This window comes from Macrobrachium nipponense, chromosome 21, assembly GCF_015104395.2.
Source record: "Macrobrachium nipponense isolate FS-2020 chromosome 21, ASM1510439v2, whole genome shotgun sequence".
In the NCBI taxonomy this organism is placed as follows: Eukaryota; Metazoa; Arthropoda; class Malacostraca; order Decapoda; family Palaemonidae; genus Macrobrachium; species Macrobrachium nipponense.
In genome coordinates, this window is record NC_087212.1 from 56,275,589 (window position 1) to 56,300,588 (window position 25,000).

Consider the following 25,000-nt stretch of genomic DNA (forward strand, 5'->3'; position numbering starts at 1 on the left):
TGATATGATATTTTAATTACATCATATGAGACTTTATGAAAATAGTTTCCCGTTCAATAACGTAAGTTTTGTCATCTTAAGCAAATTATGAATTTGGCTGGTTTCTCGTTCAATAACTTGAGCATAAATTTTACATCCTCTCAATGCAAACAGAAATATGAATGTCTCTTCACCTTCACTGTCAATGTCATGGAGGTATAGCTTTTCTTAAGTCTTACGTTTGAAGGACAGAGATAAAACTGACTCATCAAACTTGGCAACATTATCATTTATTTCCTGTCAAAGCCATGTGATTAAAAGGTAGTCAAAAAGACCAAGAAAAAATAAAACTAAATATTCACAATCAAACCCGCACCCAAAATGTCTTCAAATAATATAATTTCGCCATGAAACCAAGCTGTCAATTGTTGCAATTACATCTTTTAGCTTCAGTACTACTACTCTTATAAGAGGTGACTCACCAATCTGTTGACTCCGTTTTCAAGGATTTTCTTAACTGACTCTAATGTTACTTAGTTTCATTGTGTGAATATCAGTCTTCCGAATGTATATTCCCATTACATGCAAATTCGAAATTAGATGATTACAATAGCGACCTGTTTTCTTTCTTGTGTTCAAAGGCCGATGGGAGGAGGGAAGCAATTACCTTGTTGGCGAAACACGAATGAGGGGAAAGGAAAAAGGTTTGGGGAAGTCCTAATTCAAGGATGAAATGTTTAAGGGGTTTTAAATATGTCCCTAGTAAAAAAAATAATGAAAATAATTTATATCTAAGACTTACAATGTGATGCCGTTTCCGTACTGCAAAACAAGAAAGTAGGAAAAAGGGTTCCGGACGACATGGATAAAAAAAAAAATAGAAAAAAAACTCTTGCATTTAACCTTAGTTGTAGCGAGCTTTTACGTGTCATCTAAAGTTTCCTTTCAAAAAGCGAAAAGAAAATAGAGATGCTAAAACTTTCTTTGCAAGATATAATAATAGCTAGATCTGCCATTCCCGAAGACAAACTTGACAGAAGAAAAACACACGAACGTATCTTGCTAGAATTAAGAAGGGTAAGTAATTTTCCTCTTCTGTGTACCATACAATATCACTTCTTGCCATCTACATTAGGAATAGATAACAATATCTGTGAGAGATATGATAATAATAATAATAATTATTATTATGCATCTTCATACAGATAAAGAAAGGGGATATGCAGAAAATGAGGATGAGGATATTCTTCCTTTGAAAAATAACTAAAAGGGAGTTTTTGGGTCTACAATAAATTCAGACTATCACGACCATAACAGATTCTTGTAATTCTTGTAAGAAACAACAAATCCTGCTGAATCCTCCACAGGGGAGGGGAGGGGATGGATGGGACCAATGGAGATAGAACTTAGGTAAAAGGACGGCTGATGGAAAAAATGGGACTGGAGCTCGAGTATAGGATAACTTCCAAGTTGCTTGCAAGATCTGGCTCCCGGCTTTCTTTGAGACTATACTTTTTTTTTATAAAAATCTTCTTTTGACCAAACGTTTCTTTTGTTCTTCAGTATGTTGAAAGGTTTCTCTTTCACTAAGGAGAAATTTTCCTCTTAATTCTTATTTACTTCTTCAGACTTGGTTATTATTCTAAAAAAATATAACCTCTTGATCATCATTACTGTTGTTCTCAATCATTGAAATTGACTATTTTTCTCTCCTGCCTAAGTTGCTCGTAACCATACCATCACAATTTGCTCTTGTTCAGCGCCTTTCTCCGTCTGCTCTACGCCGTTGTTACACTCTCTCTGTCCATATCTTAATCTAAATTATTTTGCGTCTGTTCTTATAATTTCTGAGTATCCTTGCTCCCCGCCCCTTTTCTTCTAATTCCTTTTCCCTCCATACTCACGCAACAGCTTCTTCCTTTTCCTCCTGTATTCACCTCCTACCCATTCCGCTAAAGATAACCCGAGGCTGCAAATCCTCATCTATCTGCTCCACGGACTGCTCTGATGCGTCGGTTAGGACGCAGAATGGACTTATATATCAAGGCTGAAAGCCCGGCTGTTCAGTATTGTGCGTCAAGCTTTTAAGCCTTTCCACAGTGGCGGCGGAGAGCAAGAGCAAGACCAAGAGAGAAAGAGAAAGAGAGAGCAAAGCTCAAGATATAAATCTCGAGCCAAAGCTGACATAAAACTGCCGTTCTCTTCCAGCGAAGGGAAGAAGAAACTCGACGTCATGATGGGTCTCTAGATGACTTCTTCTGTCCTGCAGGGTGTCCTAAACTCATTTCTCCAAAGGTCCCCACCCCTTCACCTACTTTCTTTCATTCTACTCTCCCAATCTAAGAGGCCTCAGGTATGGACTTCAGACTCACGGAAGACTTCAGCACTGAATCTTTCCTTCGCCGCATTTCGGAAAGAGCTAGACAGTGACCTCGTTTTTTTTTCTCTCTCTCCCCTCAAAACCTCTTTCCAATACGCGAACTGTTTTTATTTCCTGCAACACGCATGACTCTTGCGTTCTATTTTCTGAAGTGCTTTTTTTTCTTCTTTCTCTCTCGCTATTTATCTCTTTGTGTAGCGCGTCCTGGGCAACCAATACGCATTCTTGATTTTCACCTCTGCGCTTTAGTTCATGGTCTGTAAAATTATATCCTTAAAGACATTAAAATGGAGCGCAGTATAATATTTTTTTATGCAACAACTGATTTATGGGGGACTGTCAAGAGGATTTATGATTGGCTTTATCTTTTCCGTTCTCATTCACATCAACTACGATTAATTAAGAATAGTTAAATTCCTGTTAAGCAGAGATAAAGTAGAAAAGATGCTTATCGGGAAGATTGCAAAATACGTAAAAAAGATTGCTTAACTGCAAGAAACCAGAGTCATTCATATCTTACAACAAATTACGGTACCAAGTAGAACGTGCTCGCGCTCTCTTTCTCTCTCTCACCGATCCTGTGGACAAACGTATCCCTCCAGCACTCCTACAAGTCCTTTCCCCATAACCATTAATCACATAGATTTTTTTGTTTTGTTTTTTACTTCTCCCTCCTTTCTGAGAAGGATAAGAACCACAGGTAGCACACTGGTCTTGTATTTTAGAGTTCTGCGTGCTGGTAAATTGGGGAATTATGCAAAGTTTGCTGGTGATTTCATACCGATGGAGGGTGAACCAGAGAGATGGTGGCAGAAGAGGGAACGAAAGGGAAGGAAGGGAACGGCAGGAGGAAGTAGAGGGGTAAGTGGGTGGGATGTGAGACCCCCCTTCAAAGTATAATATATCTGTCCTTGGTAGCCATGATGGCCAACTAATGGCCAGAAAGACGTGCGTGCAAAGCCGTCGAACCGATATGGCTTGCCAGAGGAAGAGGAGAGGGAATACTGGAGGAAAGGAGGAGGAAGGGGAGGAGGAGGAGGAGGAAGAAAACGACCATTGAAGGCGGCAAAGTCATCGCCGCCGTCGTCGCTGTTGCCATTAGTTTTGTAGCGGTCATAAGAAAACTCGTAGGACTAAAGCCTTCCTTCCATCTTTTCTTCTTCCCTCCCTTCCTTTCTTCCTTCCTTCTGCAAATACCTCCTGGAATGGGGGATATTCGCCTTTCCTGGAAACGCAATGGCGTGTCCGTCATTTCTTTCTTCTTTATGGTGAAATCGAGATTTGGACGATAGGTGAGCGAGGATTGAATGATGGAATGAAATGCCCTGTCTCTAGAAGGGCAAAGGATTTCCTCGGAAGCGTTACCATGCAGATGGATCCCCATGAAAGTCGAATGGCGATTCTAGCAAACCGCTAGTTCTGAGAAAGAGAGAGAGAGAGAGAGAGAGAGAGAGAGCGTAAAAAGGGACTGGGTAGCTGTGGGTTATCTATGGGAATGGTACAATGGAATCCTTACAGTGATACTGTAAATAGAAAGGATCCAAAGGGTACCTGTTTGCTAGGAACATCTAAAAGAAATCCTTTCTTCCACATGAGAGAAAAAAAAATGGACACCAAGTCACTACGAAAAATCCATTAGAACGTTAAAGATGACTATAAGACTGCATTTTCTACTGATCACTTCTCTGGTAATATACCATGGTATGTAAGCTATTTCCCAGTCAACAAGAACCGGTTTTACTTACAATGATATGCAACAATAATAACTATCTGTTTCATAAATATGTTTCCATACATCACGCAGCCTTAAGTTTGGTGGACCAAGTTAAAATGTTGTATATTTGGTATCCCAAATTTATTTACCAATGATAGAAAACATTCAACTAATCTCAGTGACAAAGCAGTGTCAAAGTCTTCGTTAATACTTCTTTTTGTAATATTTGGTATCAAATCGACCTCTTGCCGCACTAAACAGGCCCTAAACAATTCAGATAATTCGGAGAGAAGTCCAGATTTTAAAATTTATTTATCCATTTTTTTAATGAAACTATCCAGGTACTTTCTCCCAAACTAAGTAAACTTTACTGGGTTTTCTTTTCTAAAATAAAATTACCGTTTACAAAAATATTTGTTCCTGCATCAACTCTAAATGGTGGTATAGGAGTACATTGCAATTATCAGAAGGCAATTTCATCATTCCGATGGTCCTTACGACTGATATAGCAAATGATCTCTAATGCCCTCATGTAATTACCTTCAATCTCAACTACTGCTTCCTAGAAGACATTCGGTTTTTATGAAACATCCAGGTACCTGTGGTACTCATTTAGACCTACCAAATTACATTCCAGTGAAGCTCGATGAGGGGCCTGACTGGTTAGATCTGAACTAAAAAGACCCATACCAAGTCATTCATAAATGCACAATATTTTTGAGTGTGTATTCATTGGTTTTTGGCCACAAACTATTAGTGGGATTGCCCATTCATAAGCTGCTGTTAGAACTCCTGAGTTGTGAAGATGAGTAAAGAGGGTAGATTATGCTATACTGATAAGGAAAACGACACAAGATTTACAAAGCTTGGTTAATAGAATGGTCAAGTATCCAGTGACATGGGACTTATGAGTAAGACTTCAAGACAAATAATATTCGGACGTAAGATTATCCATTAGCCTGGTGCGTTTTGTATTTCTATACAGGCAAGAATTATGGGAAAACAATAAAATACACTCGATTTGTGATCAAAGCATTCTGAAGAATACTAGGAGTCAACTGACAGGCTTGAGTGAGAAATTTTGTCATAAAGACAATTACAAAATTTCATATAATGAAAGGGGTCATTTATATCTCGTAATTATGGTCTGGAAGTCATTGACAAATTAGGAACAAACATCGAAACACACAAAGAAAGAAAAAAAAAGATACGAATGAAGAGAATCAACACAACAATGCTAAATATAATGCTGAGAAAAGGCCGTAGATTATGGATAAAAAGAAAGGAACAACTGTAGAAAGACCTATTTCTCTATCTAATTTTTCACATGAATTAAATGAGAAAGTGAATTCCATCCCAAAAAATGGCGTCACATTTCCCTGACAGATGACGAGCAGCAGTGAAATTTGATCATAGCTATAGCTATGAAACATGATTAATTAAACTACGGGATTCATATTTTAGCTGGATTATGAGATATTCAAAGAATATTTCGCTTCTTCATTCAGAACTGCATCATTGTTGCCAATATTTCTCATAACGCCAATCATTTAACTCCTTGCTGGCAAATTGTTCTATGCGTTCCAGAGACGCATTCCAGCGATCAATGGAATAATTATACGGATTACGTCAACATATGAAAAAGCAAACTCATACTCTGTAGGAAGCATTCCAGTTGTGAGAGAAAAAGCCATAAACCGCCAGGAGAGACAGCCGATATGTGACTCGTCCCCAAATGAAAGCTTATTACGATGCAAATATCATTGCATATCAAAAATTCGCTCCACTTCATAATGAAACTTGTAATCTAATAACAATTAGGTCTATTGGGCATTTTGTGTTAAAATGCATTGAGGATTATTGATCATAAGCCATTTTCATCACTACATTTCTATTGAATAATAAGCAAGGGCTAATATGATGACCCGTTTAGAGGAAATGAAAGTAACTGCATGCTGAAAGGGAAAGCCAGGTCGGGTGCAGAGGAGGTAATATGGTAGTTACAAAAATACGGTTCAGCTCTACTGAGCCTGGTTGGTGACCGATTCGGTGACCGACAAGGAATACACAAACCTGACACTATCATTAGATATATTATATATATAGACAGATATAGATAGATAAATATATATGTACAATGAATATATGATATATATGTACGTATATGTTTATGTATACAGTGTGTGTTACAGAACTATCAATAGCATTTTCACAGGATGTCAACGCTATCCAAATGCGATAAATGAATTTTTTTAGATATAAAAAAATACTGATGATTTTTATATATATATATATATATATATATATATATATATACACACATATATATATATATACATATATATATATATATATATATATATATATAAAAAATACTATATATATATATATATATATATATATATCCATATATATAGATAGATAAACAGAATGAATAACCCCCCCCAAAAACCTTAACAAAAATAAAAAAATCAATATTAAATCTGTTCTGAAATCCCTCTCGCTTTCCATCACGATCCAAGAAAAGGATTAGGCGCTATTTGCGGCTGACAGATCCAAACTATCACAGAGAAGCAAAGCTACTTGAAAAGAACGTCTGTTAGTAAATATGGTATCACACTCAGCCTTCCAGTCTTTGTCTGGTCTGAATACCGGATATCTCGACTAACCAGGAAACAGGAGAGAGAGAGAGAAACATAAATAGTACATGAAGGGACCGTTGGCTGCAATAAACTACATTTCAATGGTTGTCACGACATAAAAGGAAAAAAGTCGATCAAAACGGTGACAAGTGGTTATTCTTTATATTTCAAGCATTTTTAGTCATTTAATATGCAAGTCGTTTTACCCAAGTAAGGAATGTTCATAAAATGCATGTATTTAGTATATAAAACCACGTGCACATTCATGGGCAAATGTTTAACTAAAGCATGTATTCGCCTCGAACATCTCGCATGTGACTGATTTATAGTTCACTAAGACTATTTGAGCAATTATTTCTTCTGAAGCAACAAGTAAACGAAATATTACTGCTTTTCGTTTTCGCATAGTTATTATAAAGGGCATTATTTTGTGAGCCATCCTATAATGTTGGTATCACCTAAGGTGGTCATTTAGTTTTTATTGTGGTAATATTTCTTTTTCCATAGCAGTCTGTTCCAGATGAACAATCTCTTTCTATCTATGTTTTCATAAAGCATTTGAATACTGAAAAGTGATTATGATTCATGCACCACACTAGGATAGTTATCATTTCAAAATATCTGTACAAACTTCCATGCTCAAGATACTAACCTAAATTTTTGCTATCTTGAGTATACCAAACGTGAAAACTCAAGTCTTAGTTCATGCATCAGCGGTCTCTTGGATATAGTTCATATAGATATTCTTATTTAGTTCGAATGTTTCTACATTAATATATATATATATATATATATATATATATATATATATATATATATATATATAATATATATATATATATATATATATATATATTCTCCATAGCTGCTTCTCTCTTGTACAGAATTTAATATTTTCCCTACTTCTGCTCTTCACTGTATGAACAAGAGCCACCTAACGTCAAACTTGAATTTTTTTGCTTTGAAAAATAACGCTATCTCAGCATTCCATTATCTAATGATTTTTTATATATATAATTAAATTTACGAATAAACCACACTTGAAAGTTAATTTGTGAGCAGTAAAATTTCAATGGAATACATAAGAAGCTGTCTTTATTTATTAAATATTTACATTCTAGGCACACAACAAGTGCACGTCATACTGAGCTTTAACCCCATCACACCTCAACCCGCAAAACTAATACGTAAAAGAAGCCCTTGACGCAAATCAGCAACCTCAACATGTAACCTTTCAACACAAAAACTCGCTTGAATTATTGACGTTCGAACGCTACGAACTCCAGGAGATTGTATCAGAATGCGGGCTCTATCTCCATCACTCCTCACAAATGTGACGTTGTACGTTCTTCTGAGTTTTGTATTCCCTGGCGATTCCGTCGTTCCTATGATAATGACGTCGTGAACGATAAGTTATGCGTCACGCTAGATGGTCGTGCGGGGGATTTTTGCAGATTGGATTCTTACGGACGTTTTATATGATTGTGCAGATATAGTTTTTAGATGGTGACTAAGTGATAAAACAAAGTAAATACATACATACGAAGAAGTCACCATTATCAGCATTGAAGCTTTCGCGTCAGATTTTCCTTTTATGGGATTAGGCGTGATTTCTTTTTTAAAGCTCACCCTGACACGGGCTCTTGCCCTTAGAGCATCTCGCAAGGAAAAGTTTTCTTTTTTGGCTTCTGACTTGTGAACTCTCTGCCTGAGTTCCTCTGCCATCTAGGTCTTCACCTGTAGCATTTTTCGTGTTTGCCCGGTCCTTATTATTATTTGTCCTATTTCTGCCACAACTCCTACCTTCCTGCTCCTTGCCATTGTTTCATCGCATTCCGAATCATCACAACCTTTGAGATCTCAGCCGCTGCAGTCCGTGTGCATATATAGATTGAGCTGGCAATATGCCAGAACGAGCGCTTGCTCCTAGAACAGTCAACATCGCTCGAATCCTCTTAGCTACCTATGACTAGGCATTTCAATTATATTGAAAATGCTGAACATAATCTGACAAGACAATTTCATGAGTACCAAGATCGAAAAAGGTGCAAGCCATTAATAACCATAAATGATAAAAAAGAAACGCTTAAGATAGTATGTCAGAATTAAAACCAATAATGAATCAGGGTGTTATGCAGAACCATAGGCACATATAAAATAATTTGAAAGTGAAAGACAGCTTTCATAACAAAGAAGCCGAGCATACAAAAGCACGAGCGACATTATTCTTACGTCAATCAACGATTAAGAAAAAACATAAAGAATAAATGCGTCAAGAGAGGAGGATTAATAATGAACAAAACTATTTTTAGTTGGATAGACGAAGAAGCATAAAGAAAAACGGAAAATATGAACGAACATTCCTGGACTTGAAATAAACCTGCGAAGAAAGAAATTATTCCTCGATTGCAAAGCAATTTCTATGGAGCGTATTCGCTCCAACCTTCGTGAAATTGAAGGAAAAGGAAGGACAGGCAGACCGGATATTTACAATTGAAAAGGATCGAATCTAAATGGGAACAGGGTAAATCCTATTGTAAGCCTTTCCGATATCCTTGGCTGACCTTCTCGCCAAGGACCTCCCAGTCAGCACAGCTTTCAATCACGCCTATTGTGTTTTATCAATGGCCAACCCTTATCCTTTCCTTTTTTCTTTCTTTTCTCTTTCAGGGATAGAAGATACGCGCCTCGGTGTGGTGCCATTTTTATCAGAAAATAATAACAGGATACATTGCGGTATAATACATATCTCTGCCTTCTTCTCCTTCCGTTTCAATCTTCAGTAAACTGCCATGGGACCAAGGTGCCACTTATACAATTCTAACCAAGTATTCTTATTTCATGGTCTTCGATTACCTTTATTTCTCAACATACATAAGTATAATAGACATGACTTAGTTCCACTAGTAAAATTATAGAAATAATATACATATATATATATGTGTGTGTGTGTGTGTGTGTGTGTGTGTGTTATATACATTTATATATATATATATATATATATATATATATATATATATATATATCATATATATATATATATTGTAGTGGAACTAAGTCATGTTTATTATACTTCCGTATGTTGAGAAATAAAGGTAATCGAAGACCATGAAATAAAGATACTTGGTTAGAATTGTATAAGTAACACTCTCGATCCCATGGCAGATTACTGAAGATTGAAACGGAAGAAGAAGGCAGTGATGTATATTATACCGCAGTGTATCCTGTACAGATTACTGGCCTTAAAAACATAAAAGAATCTTTGATATGTAACTAAAATGTTTACTATTAATTTTTCCAATTTGGTGGTGATTGTTGTGGAAAAAAAGGAGAGCAAGCAATATTTGACGAAGACTCAGACGGTGAAATAACGCATGAGAAAGAATATGACATTTTCTATATTATTAACAGCAACGGTGATGATCAGCTTAGGAGCTGATATTTCCCATACAAATAATTACATGCCATAACTCGATGTGACTTCGAGCTCATGTTACCTGGATGTGCCAAAAAGACTAAGACATTTTATAAAATTAACTTATTCAATGTTAAAAGCTGGTGTCACAATTCCTGAGGGGATTCGTACTGGGGTACCTTGGAAGATTTTTTCTATATACACATTTTCACCAAGCTTTCCTTTAATCAACAGATGATAGTGAATCGTGACCCTTAATAATTCTCTTGTTGCTTCTGCTACTTCTCCTAGTGATGCGATTAAAAGCGAAACAATTAAAAAAGACAACCATAATTTTATAGTAGAGATAAAGCTATTAACAGCATATATCAATTCATTCCTCTGCACCGCTCACTTTTTCCTGTGACTCTCCAACGCTGATGTGTCAAGGAAAGCGGCCTAGGGAAGAAACCCAGCAGTGTGTAAGCCAGCATACAGTGCAAAGCAAGGGGCAAGACGCGGGAGGACAAGAAACTCTTAGAGAGAGGGAGGGGGGGGTGGGGGGGGTGACATGATGAGGACAGGGGAAGGGGAAGGGGAGGGGGAGGGGACCACAGCAAGAACTTCCCCTCGCAACCTCCTCCAAAGTCACAAACAAGCAAAGTTCGTATATTGCAAGAGATCGCAGTAACGACTAATAAAATCAAGCGAGTGCTTTATGCCATCAGGCAGAGAGAGTCGAATCAAAGAGAATATTACCGTATGCAGACAAAGTCGGCGGTCATAAATAATCCTAAATTTCAGTTCCTTCTGTTTTCTTTTTTGCTTTTCCTTTCTTGAACACAAGCGCGTTGTCAATTCATGCGTGATGTGGTCGATAGAAGAGCCTGGCCGTAGTGCATGCGAGTGTCTTTTGCTAGAGATTACTTCCATTCAGAATAAAAGATGGCGAGAGTATCACACGAGGGAGAAAGGGGAGGATGCAGTATTAACATATTACATAAATAACGAAAAACTACTTGAATGAATAGTTGGATAAAATAAAAATCTGTCGTCATAAGCCTTTGAATGTTGCAAAAATAACTTGAACATTCAGAATTGCCAACAGATAAAATCCATTAATCTTGTTAATACTGAAACTCCCCAGAAATGTCCTAGTGAAAGCTGTCAAATGAAAAGAAACTCTTTATAGAGCTGTTAAAATAAAAACGAAATAGGAGACATAAACAAAGAACTGAAGAGAAGTACATCCTCGAAAATTATTACAATACAGCAATGAACGATAAAAACGGAATGAAAATAAATATTTGATATAATAGAGCAATAACTGTGCCATAAAGAAAAGCATGCTAATATGGTAATCAAAGGCTCCAATTTAATTAAAGTTTATAAGAGAAGGGAACAAAATTATAAAAAAAAAATTTCTACTGACGTTTCAAGTAGCGGAGAGAGGAGACGCATTTGTGGAAGGAAACTCCTGCTTTGTCAAAGTGACCTTTGCTGAAGACGTGGTCTTGGCGCCTTGGTCCATCAGGACGAAACTTTAGTCATTCTGACTCTTGTTGTTTCATTGAGAACTTTCTCTTCCACTATGATGCAGATGTGAATAGAAAGAGCACACGTGCATTCACACTGTATGGAATGTATATACGCACACGTGCAAGAGCACATTTAGATAGATGGGTAGGTAACTTGAAATGTTTGCAGTAACCAAATTTACGAAATCTTCATTAATTGTCATTACTTCCTTGGCAAGTTAAAGGCAACTAGTAATGTCATATAACTATCCGTTAAATGTATAAAAGTTAACAGAAACAATAGATTATTCTACACATACCTTCAATATTATTCTCGTACTTAAAAATAGAATAATTTTAGAAAAGTACGCATGAGGAGGTAATTTTTTCCCCAAAAGTTTGGTTTACAAATCCTTACCTGTATTGGCAGCGTTATAAACCCTGACTAGTCGTTCGGTGTCGATGTAATATTAAGAGGTTCACCAGTTAAAGGCTTCTTCAGCGTACATCCAGCCACAGTGTCTCACTGCCAGTTCGAGGAGACTGAGTATTCGTACTTTCAACGGGCGGAAGTTAACACTGTCACATCAGACCTGAGCACAAATGAAAAAGTGTCAAGAAAGTGACTTCATTAGGTTCGAAATTCTTGCCTTACATATAATTAATTATAGAGTATGGTCTTGTTAACAACAGAAATAATGATTACGGTAAACTTGATATTATTTAACATTGGCTGAAGAAATGTTGATAACTCCAATCATTATTTGGGATACACCTACTCAAAAAACTCTAAGTTGGGAAAGAATTTCTACCATTCTTAACAAAAGCAATAACAGTAAGACAAATTATAATCAGCCAAACGGATAGCTGGAACTACCCTAACCCAATGTGAATTATTGGTATGCTCGAAATAAGAGTAAAATGTGAAAGCTAATTATTCAGTAGTCATTTTTTTTTCTTTATCTATTTATCTATCTATTTATTTGTTCTGACATGCAGCTGGCACTCTGGACTCGCTCGCACTCCTCTTGGGTTCTTATGCTTCAGATTTTGATTCTTTGTCCTCCAGATTGTCCGAGGTACCCAACGTCAATGTCCACAGGAAGCACTGTAGGCATTACTTAAAATTCTATGCAGCGTTCCTTCAGCCCCTTGCTGCAACCCCTTTCACTCCTATTATCTTCCTTCCATCTTTTTTTTCTTCATATTGCAACTGAGAAGTCTCCCACCTGTCATACCTTTAAAATCTTTTTCATTCTCATTTCCCTAGTCAGTGCTGAATGACCTCAAAGGTCCCAGCGCTTGGCCATTGGCCTAAATTTCACATTCCATTTCCAAACTCCAGAGGAAAAACATATGCAAATATGAAAAGGAGAATGAACAGTCTAACTACCCACTGGCTTTTGTCGCAGATAACTGATCCTCTAGAGGAGGATTGATGGACTCAAGTTCGTTTCCCCAAAACTTCATTGAGCTTATTTTGGCCTGAACGCGAACTATGCAAATGGTGGTTAGTCGGCTGTTGTTAAATACAAGAAGGAAAGAGTATATATCATATATATATATATATATATATATATATATATATATCTATATATATATATATAATATTAATATATATATATATTAAACGGGTGCATGTGTGAATATCTGTCTGTTTGCAAGTCTATGAGTTTTTGAGTGTGGGTGACATGTAATAACCTTTTTTCTGTTAATTTAATTCAGTCAGTAACACGAACTCCATAATTAAAGTAAACTATCTTTTGGTAAGCAATAATCCAAATGAATACAAAATAGCCCTTCTCCTATTTGCAACGGAAAGTCATTTTATCTTCGTCACAAAATCCCTGGCCATTTCAACATTCCAGTACTTTTCACTAAATAACCTGCTACGTAACGCTTTCCGTGACTGGAATATACATAGAAAGAAAAATAAAATCTTAATCATCCTAACTAAACACAGGAAGTCTAGTTAATTTCAATGATTTTTTAAAAAATTCTGTTAAATTAAATAGTAGCTAGTTTTAGTGACAGTTCACAAATTAATTAACAAAGTTATCATGATAAAGACATTTTTTCCATTATTCATAACACGGTTGAATAACATCGGATAAAATGCATCGATTTTCAGCTATGTTCAATTAGCATGAATGTTTCATACAACTGCAGTATAAATGGCACCAATAAACTATATATACAATTTCCATTTCGCATGTGAAGTTAGCAGTATCTCCTGGAAAAATCAATTACATACTACTTACGAAGTCCAATCACTGTGGGATATAACAATCACACAAACGCGCAAAAAATTCCAATAAACTACTTTGCTTTTCATAGACGGGTGATAGCTTGTTTCCTTACATTTTTATTCGAAAAGACAAAACCATAATGGTCACGCCATGTGACAGACTCATACACCAGTAATTTAGCCTTCAAGTAAATCCAAATACACGCTAAATCTCCCATCATAAGCATAGAAAATTGTAACTCACTTTCTACCACAATGAATGTAGACAACACAAGTTCAAAAAACAGCCGTACAATCTGGCATGATGACAGCAGAATATGCACAGAAAACCGGTTAAACAAATGAAGTGTTCGATTATATATCCCTTAGCCTTTAATCACAAACAATATACGACGGTGAAAAAAAAGCGACCCTATAAGTAATAGCCTCGCAAGTAATGGCATGCATAAACATCCAACCAATAATTATCTCCGCCCATATTTACCTAGAAATTAATTGCTTTCAATATCCATCTATCTACGCGTTGTTAATTGAATTTCATCCGGAGAGACAATTCATCACCTCCCACAACCAGCTCAGTTTTAAACCCAATCATCTTTTGTTTTCAGTTGTTCAGTGATTCTGTCTTCTCTCTTGCAGTGGAGGAGGCGATGATGACAGCGTGTACTTCTAAGCACGCGAGGGCGAGGGTGGTGTTGGCGATGATGTCTTGGCAGCGGGTGGCGACGGTGACGCTCCTGTCGATGGTGGTGATGACGGCGGAGGTGGCCTCCGCCTGCGACATCTCCGAGTACGCCTGCGACGACGGAGGATGTGTCACCCTCAGCCACTACTGCGATGGCGTCGCACATTGCTCCGATTACTCGGATGAACCTCCTGGTTGCACAGGTGAGGAACTAAGTCAAGAAGAGTATACACATAGACACACAAGCACACACACACACATATATAAATATGTGTGTGTCATATTTCTTTGAAGTTGGATCTCGAGGCTTTATAGTGACAAGCGTATCCAGGCATTGTGGCCATTACATTTACATATGTATCTGGTAAAAATGACCAGTAGATTCTACATGATAAGCATTAAGCTACAAATGTCCTTTAATATCCAGTTCGCTCAACCTCGAGAATAATACGTGTATGCGTAGCCTATACATGCATACCGAAGGGAAATTATTATAGTTAAAGTAGTTCGTCGTCCCACGCAGGAGACACTTAAAGTGGGTCCTGGTCCCACGGGCTCGAACCGCCGAACACGAGAACTCACGACGTACGTATGTATACATAACATCCTCATTCTTACGAGCATAGATGAATGAATGGTTCTGATATCTTCACCTGTCTCAAGGTGGTGATCGAAAGTTAGTGTACTCATTGTTACTGAAAGGAATTCTGGATTATTTTGGTTGCAGGCCACATTTTCACTGGAGAGACAATATTGCGTAAGAGAACGGTTAGTACATCTTACGTAATACTTTTCTGCAGTTGTAAACTTAATTTTTGTTTACAATTTTCAGTAAAAAAAAACCTTGAACGGAGCACCTGGAGAGGGGCAGGTAAAATGGCCAAATAGTAAACAAGATTGCTGGTTTGAAATAAGAAAATTAATTTCTGGAAACAGGGAATTCGCTTTCAGCTTTTAAAAAAATAACTCTGTACCTTCGGGAGGGTGACTGGATTATTTCACTGCTTTCAGCTCAGGTTATGTCAGTACATAGGTAACCATATCAAATCTATGAATATCTGTCCAAGTATTGCCCGTGGTTCAAATCATTTCAGCTGTCGCGTTAAAAACAATTTTGATAATCTGATACTGAGAACGACATGCAATCAAATTTTTCATAATCACGGGTAATCCATTCTAAGAGATGTGGACGAAACAATTACAGTGCATCCGTTTTACAGAAAACGTCAGAGCTGGAAATGACAATCATTATTCGGTCCCCTAAAGAAAATGCGCCAGACACAGAACTTTTTCGCTGACGTGTCGCAAAACGAGACAGCCGCATTCAAAATTCTGATTCTTTATATTCGCTGAACTGTTTCGAACTCTGAAGCCTGAGTTCTTTCGAGTGTTCTTTCTTTAGCTGGGAATTTATCGGAACCACAAAGAGAACGTCATTAACAAAGTCACTTGTTAATGGGTTCTTATATGGCACGCTTGTGGCAAACTATGAAAAATATTCTAGTCTTTCCGAGAATCACGATTTGCTTCAGTGATATTTGCCGTTCTTATAATGAATTCTGTAGCAAAATATAGGCCATAAAATTCTTTACAAAATGTATTTCAGTGCATTGTAGTTTTCGCTTTGTAGAACGTAATATAGTTTTCATTTTCAACTTTTATATTATTTCAGTTGGGACCTTTCATTATGCAACACAATGCTGAGCTTCGTCGATGACCTATGCTGCAGAAAATGTTAACCAGATTTGCTTAATACAAAAGCCAAGGGAGCGAAAATTCCACCAGAGTAAAAAAAAAAAAAAAAAAAAAAAAAAAAAAAAATTGTGCCTGACCACCAAGAGAGTTAATTGGTGTTAAAGTTTAGAGGTATTTTCTTACACGTCAAAGACAAATATTCACATTCTCAAAAATCTGTTAACCAAAAATAAAATAAATCTATCCACGAGTTTGAGGAAAAATGACCCAACTATAAATCTACTTGCTCGCTATAACCACTAACCACAGCGCCAGATGTTTCTTCTGCATGCACTTTCTATACGAGCTAAGAGCCAAATTCTTCACTCTATAACTAGCACATAATGTGTTTGCCTCTGAAGACAAAAGCGCCCAGAATTCTGTAACCTATAGAAATTCACGAAGCATTTCTACTTATCCGTAATCAAGGAATCTCGGCCAGGTGACGAAACGCTATACTTCTCAAGTTCAACTTTTAGCAAGTTAGATCCATTCGATTCCAAGCCCTCATTAACCCTAGGTCAATAGCTCTGCTTGATGATTAAAAGGCCGAGAGCGCTCGCTTTACTTCCGACTAAAGTAGCATTTCGGAAATCAACTGAAATAATTGACGCTCTGATCTGCATATCCAAACACCAGCGGTGCGTTTGATGCTGATGTCCCTGCAGTGCTGTGCAACAGCTGGAGTGCCCAGAATTGCTTGATGTATATCACTCAGCTCCGGAAGCTATCAAGGCTTACAGAAGCAACTTCGCTTCGTTAATACTGAAGGGAATGCTGATTCTGGCATTCGATATCATGCATATATTAATGATGGAGTGGGTCTATTCTATTTCTGTTGCCGCAGTACGAAAATCAATGGGATTTTTTCGTTCTTGAAAGGTGTTTATAAAAAATGCTACATACCGCTGTCCTGATCACTGTTGCAAATAACTGCTACAGCAACAGTTGTTCCTCTCTTGCCTACAGATTGGATGACGATAAAATTTTTCTTACATTTTTTACACTTACAAAAGAAACATTTAAAAACCGAATAAAGAAAAATATTGAAGAAAAGCCACTTTCGGCTTTCCGGAAGGAAATTCTCCTTTCCTGGATTTCTCTTTCTCCTCTGAATATCTGTCTAATTTTCTCTCTGTCTGTGTGTGTGTCTCTCTCTCTCTCTCCACTGCAATCACCGGCAGGAATTGCAACACAAAAGGACCTGCGACAAAAGAAAAAGAAAAAGAAATCGAGAGCGTCCTCCAGAGAGCAGTCGCCTGGTCGTGAACGGCCAATGGAAACTCCGAATGACCGATCTTTGTACGGTGATTGGCTTCTGGTCGGAGGCGATTTCCGAATCAGAAGACTCTCTTCTCCCCACCGCTGAACACCGCCACCGTTGGAAAGTCGTCCAATATGTCAATTCCTCAGAGGTATCCGAACGCAGCGGCGATAAAAAGCCATGAATAACTGAATGACTTCGGTAAGTCCAAAGTAAATGGACTTGCAGTTCGACTTGGTTCCAGTAGAGGAAGCTCACTCTGCCAGCCCATCCTACCGGCCACACCGAGCCAGCTACCAGCCATCCTCTCTATCCCTGAGGGACTCTTCCGAGGCCTTTTAGCAATTCTTTTACCTCATTACCAAGATGGATTTCTTTCTCCTGTTCAAGACTTGGAAAAGAGAGAAAGAGAGAGAGAGAGAGAGAGAGAGAGAGAGAGAGACGAGATTTTCGAGAGAGAGAGAGAGAGAGAGAGAGAGAGAGAGAGAGAGAGAGAGAGAGTACCGATTTAGCTTTTTTCTGGACTATACCCTACTTTTAATGTCACTCTACTTAGGTATTCTCGAGTTTTTAGGTCTTAGGCGCCTCTTTCACGGCTGGTAATTGTTTTTCTAGTTATATGAAAGGGCTCAGTGTCTTTATCTTACATCGCTACATTTTTTCCCTTTTGTTTCTCACATTTTATGTCAAGTATTATCCATTTCCTTTTTTCCCTTATCAAGCCGTTTACCCTCGACCGTTCTCTCTCTCTCTCTCTCTCTCTCTCTCTCTCTCTCTCTCTCTCTCTCTCTCTCTCTCTCTCTCTCTCTCTTCCCAGTCTTTCTGCCTCTTCTTCATCATTCTATAACCCCTTTGCCTGCTTCCTGTTCCTAAAAGCCCTAAAGTGACCTTACGCTCTCTTGCGCCACTTTTATCGCCCGTTAATAAACTTCATATTCAAATTGAGGCCTTAATATTAATATCGAAAATCTCCCAAATGCATCGTAAATCCAGAAGCGAAAACACTCAATGCCCTCTGAATGGAGGTACTGGGATATGGGGGAAGGAGGCTCGTGAACATAAAATATAAATATAAACCCCAGACCACTTTATTACCTTTCAATTTTTCCCTCTTGAGGTGAGGAATTAGTGAGGAACTTTTATATTTCCTGACCTAACAAATTGAATGAAAATGGCGATAAGCGAGGAAGGGTTTTCCTCCAAATTCTTCGTAGGATTAGGACGTGGGCACAAAACAGGACTTCTGAGAATCTATGATGTTCAGTGTATGATTGTAGTCCACTTCATTCCACACAGTCAAGATATTTTTCTTGGATTTGTTCTCATCCTTTCCTCAGCGTTCTCTGTATGTTCTCCCGCGATCCACCATATCACGCTTTCAATTCGGTATTGTGATAGAATTTTTCTGCCCTTATGTGTGTATATATATATATATATAGTTTTTTTTTTCTTCAAAACTGGAATCGTCCTTGTCTGTCATCTCGAGGCACAAACTTAGCTAACGCAACGAATTCAATTTCACACCAAAATTGAAATTTCCTACTTATCACACTCCAGTAGCAACTACTTAAAAGAGGACTTACAAAAAATCATACTGTCTTTACCCACTAAAATATCCCTAGAGACTGCTGAAGAACCTAATGTAGCCTTAATCAAACATTCTACAAGTGATAATTGTATTATTCATTTTGCTTTTACACAAGAACTGATAATTTTATCTAAATAACTTTTACGTTCTTCTTTAGAGGAGAGGGGAGAAGCACAGAGGTTGCTTGCAGGACCAGTGATGGAGATACAGGATACATAAGTGAAGAGAGCATTAAGGAAAATGAAGAATGGTAAAGCACTAGGTCCATTGGAGTTCCAAATTGAAATGATCAAATTAATAGGCACAGAGGGGGAGAAATGGATTCTGGATTTATTAAAAGCTATATGTGAAGAGGAAGAAATGCCAAGGGACTGGAAGAGAGTCTAATGGTGTATATATACAAGCAGAAGGGAGATGTCATGGATTGTGGTAACTACAGGGGAATTAAACTAACAGAGCATCGATTGAAAGTTTTAGAGAATACTGGATGAGAGATTAAGAGATTGTAAAGATCGGGAAACAGCAGCATGGATTCATGAGAGGAAGAGGGACAGTGGATGCCATCTTCATAGTAAGACAGCTACGGGAAAAGAAGCTAGACGGAAGCTAGGAGCTCTATTGTGCATATATAGATCTAGAGAAAGCATACAATAGAATCCCAAGAGAAGTGATCTTTTGGTGTTTGAGGAAAAGGAAAGTCTCAGAAAAGCTGGTTAAGGTGGTCGAGATGATCTATACCAGAACGAGCACAAACGTAATAACAAAAGTTGGGGAAACAGAAAACTGTAAAGTTAGTATTGTATTACACCAGGGGTCAACATTTTAAGCCCATTTTTGTTTGTGCTGGTCATGGATGTGTTAAGTGAAGAGGTCAGGAATGAAGAGCTGTGGGAGTTGTACACTGATGATCTGGTGATTACTGCTGAAAATGAGGAGGACCTACAGAGAAGGGTTGGAGAGTGGCAGGAGTCTTTAGAGATGGGTGGCTTAAAGGTGAGGATAGAAACTGAATAGTAATACAAGAAAAGAGACACCCGATTATACAACAGGCAGAAAAGTTTATATACTTAGGATCTACTATAAGCCAAGAGGGAGGGTGTGAGGCTGAAGTTGACAGTAGGATAAAAGCTGCATGAGGGAAGTGGAGAAAGGTAGCTGGAGTAGGATATGATAAGAAAATGCTAATCAAGCTAAAAGCCAAGATCTATAACACAGTGATAAGACCAATGTTAAGGTATGGAGCAGAAACATGGGCTCTAAGAAGAAAAGAGGAAGTAAAGCTTGAGAGAACAGAGATGAGAATGCTTAGGTGGATTATGGGGATATCGCTGCTTGAGAGATTGGCAAATGTTGAAATAAGAAGGGGAGGCTGAGTAAAGATTACAGAGGTGATAAGAGTCACGATTAAGATGTTATGGGCATGTTTTGAGGATGGATGATGGGGAGGGAGTGAAGAGGGCTTGGAAAGAACCTGTTAGAAAAAGAAGATCGAGAGGGAGACAGAGAATTAGATGGCGAGATAAAGTAAAGGAAGATATAGAGAAGAGGTTTGGTGAAGGATGACAATTTTGATAGAAGGCAGTGGAGAAGACTCATCAGGCAACCGACTCCTTAATGTAGGGATAACGGTGCGAAAAAAAAGATTCTTCTTATCGTAAAACCTCTGCCTATCTATCATCTTCTACTTTCGCTTCCAAAATCACCTCAACTTTACAACAAGCCAATTCTTCTCATTTTTACCCGAGGATATTTCATTTTTTAATACCTTTTGTCGCTTTCACTCAATTCCCTCATCAATTTTATTGCTAATTTATACACAAGATTTATAATTTGATAGTAGCCAATCTCCAAACTTATTACTTTCTTTCCCCTTTCCCATTTATTTACATTGACATTGTCCGTCTGTCTGTCTGTCTCTCTTGGTCATTATTTACATGCATTCATATTCTCTTTCCTTCATTTGTCTGGCTTTGTGCTCAATTCGTCCATCTCGCCCTCCCGCTGATCAGTTATTTCTCTAATTTTCTCTTTCTTCATATATTACTGAATCTACTTCCACTAAATTCTTCCATCTCTATCCTTTAATTACCCCTACTCAATTCTCTTTCTCTCCACCTACTCCACTGACTCATTTACTTAATTCTCTCTCTCTCTCTCTCTCTCTCTCTCTCTCTCTCTCTCTCTCTCTCTCTCTCTCTCTCTCTCTCTCTCTCTCTCTCAGGGCCAAGGCACGTAAATAGACGCTTTCCCATTGTAAATAAAAGAGACTTGTTTGTCAGCCTCTTCCCATACGGTGGCATCTTACCTGACCTGTGTCTCATTAAGTTTAATGAGTGTGATGAAAAGACCCCTGGTGTTGAAGAAGGTGATGATGATGGCAGTGGTGAAGATATATGGGTGATAATGATGCAAAGTGAGAGAATAAGGTCGATGATGCGAGTGATGAGATGGCAGTGATAATAAGGTGGCTGACGATAATTGTGGCGGTTTTATTATTGGTAATGGTAAACATGATATGAGTGACGATGGCGGAGGTAACGATACGGTAGATGATAACGGTAAGGAGCCCAGCAAAGATGGTGTCGATGATGACAGTTATAACGATGATGATAGACATGATTATCATAATGATGGTGAATATTCGAAAGTAATGATGAAGTGAACTGTACTGGCTATGAGATTTTATAGTATGAGGTTAAAAAGTGATCATGAGGTTGTGTACAAGAACATAATACAATAACGATAAGAATAGAGGAACGATGGTCAACTGAAAAATATGAAGAAAATTAATAGTGGACATTAAAAGATAAAAATGTGGTGAACCGTTGAAGTAATTCAGAGAAACCCAGTCATATCTTTGTTACGGATCGTTACTCCACGAGCAGGAACTTCAGCTTTCTGTAGAAGCTATCTTCCTTAATATATATATTATATATATATATATATATATATATTATATATATATGATATATATATGAAATGTCCGGACCCAGGACTAATTTGACTCACTACTATATAGCTCTATACTAAGTTTGAAATTAAATACAGTGAAAGACATGTAAATAAAAGACTAATTAACAAAAACGTCAAGATAAGTCATATATTTTGCTATAAAAAATATCAGTAAGTATAAGCTGTCAAAGTGAGGTAATCAAAGCGTGTGATTGCATTTCAAAACGTGGTGCATTTAATAAATATCTCGATGTAACGGTATCCGCATATGATATTCAAAGAAAACAGATAATAATTGGTATAATCTGGAGCAAATTCAGACAAAACCAAAGGGACCTCAGAGTAACTATTCAGTGACATCCACAGTGATGATACCGACAAGCAATTGTATCTCTTGTTGCTGAATGAAGTTCCCACGGTGCATACCGAGAGATTGACGAAGAGATAGCAACGATCGGCCGTAATCTCCGTCATCCGTTACATTAATCTTCATATATGTATCCTAGGCGTCATTTAGAAACGAGTCGACCACCCATACATCCAAACTGTCCCATATATTCTTCAAGTCTGAACACCATTATAAAGCCATTTCAAGTTTTATAAATGGTGTTCAGACGAAGAATAAATAGGGCAGGTCGGATGCACAAGTGGCCAACGCGATATACATACGTATGTATCTACATATATATATATTATATATATATATATATATATATATATATATATATATATATATATATATATAAGTCGCTATATGTACGTATCGGTGTATCTTTTGCTGTAAAGATTTTCGGTAGTCAGTGAATTACAGTGATGTCCATGGAAGCTGAAGCGCAAACATTTAAACAACAAAAATAGAGGTTGTGGAAGATTAAACATTATATATATATATATATATATATATATATATATATATATATATATATATATATACAATGTTTAATCTTCCACAACCTCTATTTTTGTTGTTTAAATGTTTGCGCTTCAGCTTCCATGGACATCACTGTTCCCAAAAGAGAAACTCCTTCAACTGACCTCACGAGTAATTCACTGACTACCGAAAATCTTTACAGCAAAAGATACACCGATACGTACAGTGATGCTCAAATCTCATGCGACATGACTCCATAGGATTTCGTTCAAAATTCACTAACTGGCAACCTAGCATGATCCATATTTATCTATTATTTCAATGCGGAAACGCGATTATTGCATACAATATGGACATAATATGTTTCATAAGAGTGAAACCTGTCATATATTTCAAAACTGTAAGAAAATGTCACGTGTATCAAATTTCAGAAAAAACTCTTTCGAAACATTTTCAAAACTTTCGTTCACACATCGCTGAAGCATTTGACCAAAATGAAGTCGTCATCAAGCATCAGTTCAAATAAATAAAAGAAGCACAAAAAAAAAAAATTGTCATAATATTAATAATACTTCCAAAGCCAACATAACATTTGAAATAGTCCTATTTGATTGCTTTTACACGTCAATGCTGAAAAAATGTAAACATGTATATACAAACGTAGAATGCGCCCACCGATATCAACGTGTGAGGGGAGCATGTGTGACGTATCTATCATTAGTGTCGGTGCAACAACAACCACCCGGTGTAACATAAGTAGGTCTACACAGTAACGACAATGAAATTATCTTGAAAACACTTACTTTACATGTGTTAGAGAAATATTTGGATTTTCATACATAATTAATTGTTATAATTCTTAAATATTAAAAAAAAATTGTGGCATACTAGCAAATATTCGCCTATGCAATTATTCATTTTTCAAAGCCAAGATATTGTTCCTAGGCCTAGGTGTTAGATTTCTTTAGTTTACAATTAACAGTCACATCTCTCTATTAACAATTTCTGGCCAGAAAGCAAATGGGGTTATCAACCCATTCTTGTTCTTCAAGTTACCTTATGAAAGAATAAATTATACCAAAAGTAAGGAGGACTTTTAAGAAAATAATATTTTAAACCAGTTGAAGAACAAGTGTTCCATACAACTTGATATTAATACTTATGATATTTCGATTAATAGTCATCTTCTCCATATAATCAAAATCATCATCATTTATTCCTCAAAGAACAGGTAATCACTACAAATAGAAACATTAGTAACATTACATCTCATAAGGCTTAGATTATTCTTTTAGGCCTATAAATCATTTTACAACATATAGGCAGCTTAAACGTAGCCTAAAACTTCAGCATTCAAAGAAAACTGGTTGTAATTCCTATTCCTATTGTATTCGTCAAAAAACAGATAATCTCTACAAATAAATTTATTAATAACAGATTATATCGCAGAAGGCTTAGTTATTTTTTTAGGCCTATAAAACATTTTGCAACATAAAGGTAGCTTCAACATAGTCGAAAGCTTCAACATTCAAAGAAAACTTGTTTTAATTCATATTCCTACTTTGAAAATGTTGTTATGACTGTTGAGCTTATTAGGTCTACTGTCATAATGCAGCAGACGTAGTTATGTTGATCGGTCCGAAGAGCATGTTAAGTGTGGTTTCGTTGATGGTACCGCTAACCTTACCACACCGCACTTTGAACTTAGCAGCGTAAAAAAAGAAAATCAGTTCAAATCACACAGATTACGAATTATACAAATGCATAAAATTGATCATATTTATATAGCCATAAGGAAAATAGGGCTAGCTGTGAATTCACAAACTTTTCGACATGTATGCCATTAGAAAAAAAGTATAACACTACTAGGCAACATCACGTTGAGTCTGAGAATCTGGACGATACAAAAAGAATCATGTCGCATGAGATTTGAGCACCACTGTACATACAACGACTTATGACCAAATTTTCCTGGGATCAGGTAGTCTTGCAGTCCTAGTAATACGGCATGAATGACTCCAGTTTACTGAAG

At 37.1% G+C, this 25,000-nt stretch overlaps 1 protein-coding gene and 1 long non-coding RNA gene across 2 annotated transcripts in view; one reads left to right on the forward strand and one right to left on the reverse strand.

Annotated features, from left to right (window-relative positions):
- The window catches only part of LOC135198043 (uncharacterized), a 211,517-nt gene that overhangs the window by 152,551 nt on the left and 33,966 nt on the right, over nt 1-25,000 (forward strand). Inside the window, exon 3 of the mRNA XM_064225423.1 lies at nt 14,514-14,762. Within this exon, the coding sequence (XP_064081493.1) occupies nt 14,514-14,762 (249 nt within the window). The remainder of the gene's footprint in view (nt 1-14,513; nt 14,763-25,000) is intronic.
- Nucleotides 1-25,000, reverse strand: part of LOC135198044 (uncharacterized) — a 226,658-nt gene that overhangs the window by 99,840 nt on the left and 101,818 nt on the right. The window contains exon 4 of the long non-coding RNA XR_010310712.1: nt 12,045-12,219. This is a non-coding gene — a long non-coding RNA (uncharacterized LOC135198044). The remainder of the gene's footprint in view (nt 1-12,044; nt 12,220-25,000) is intronic.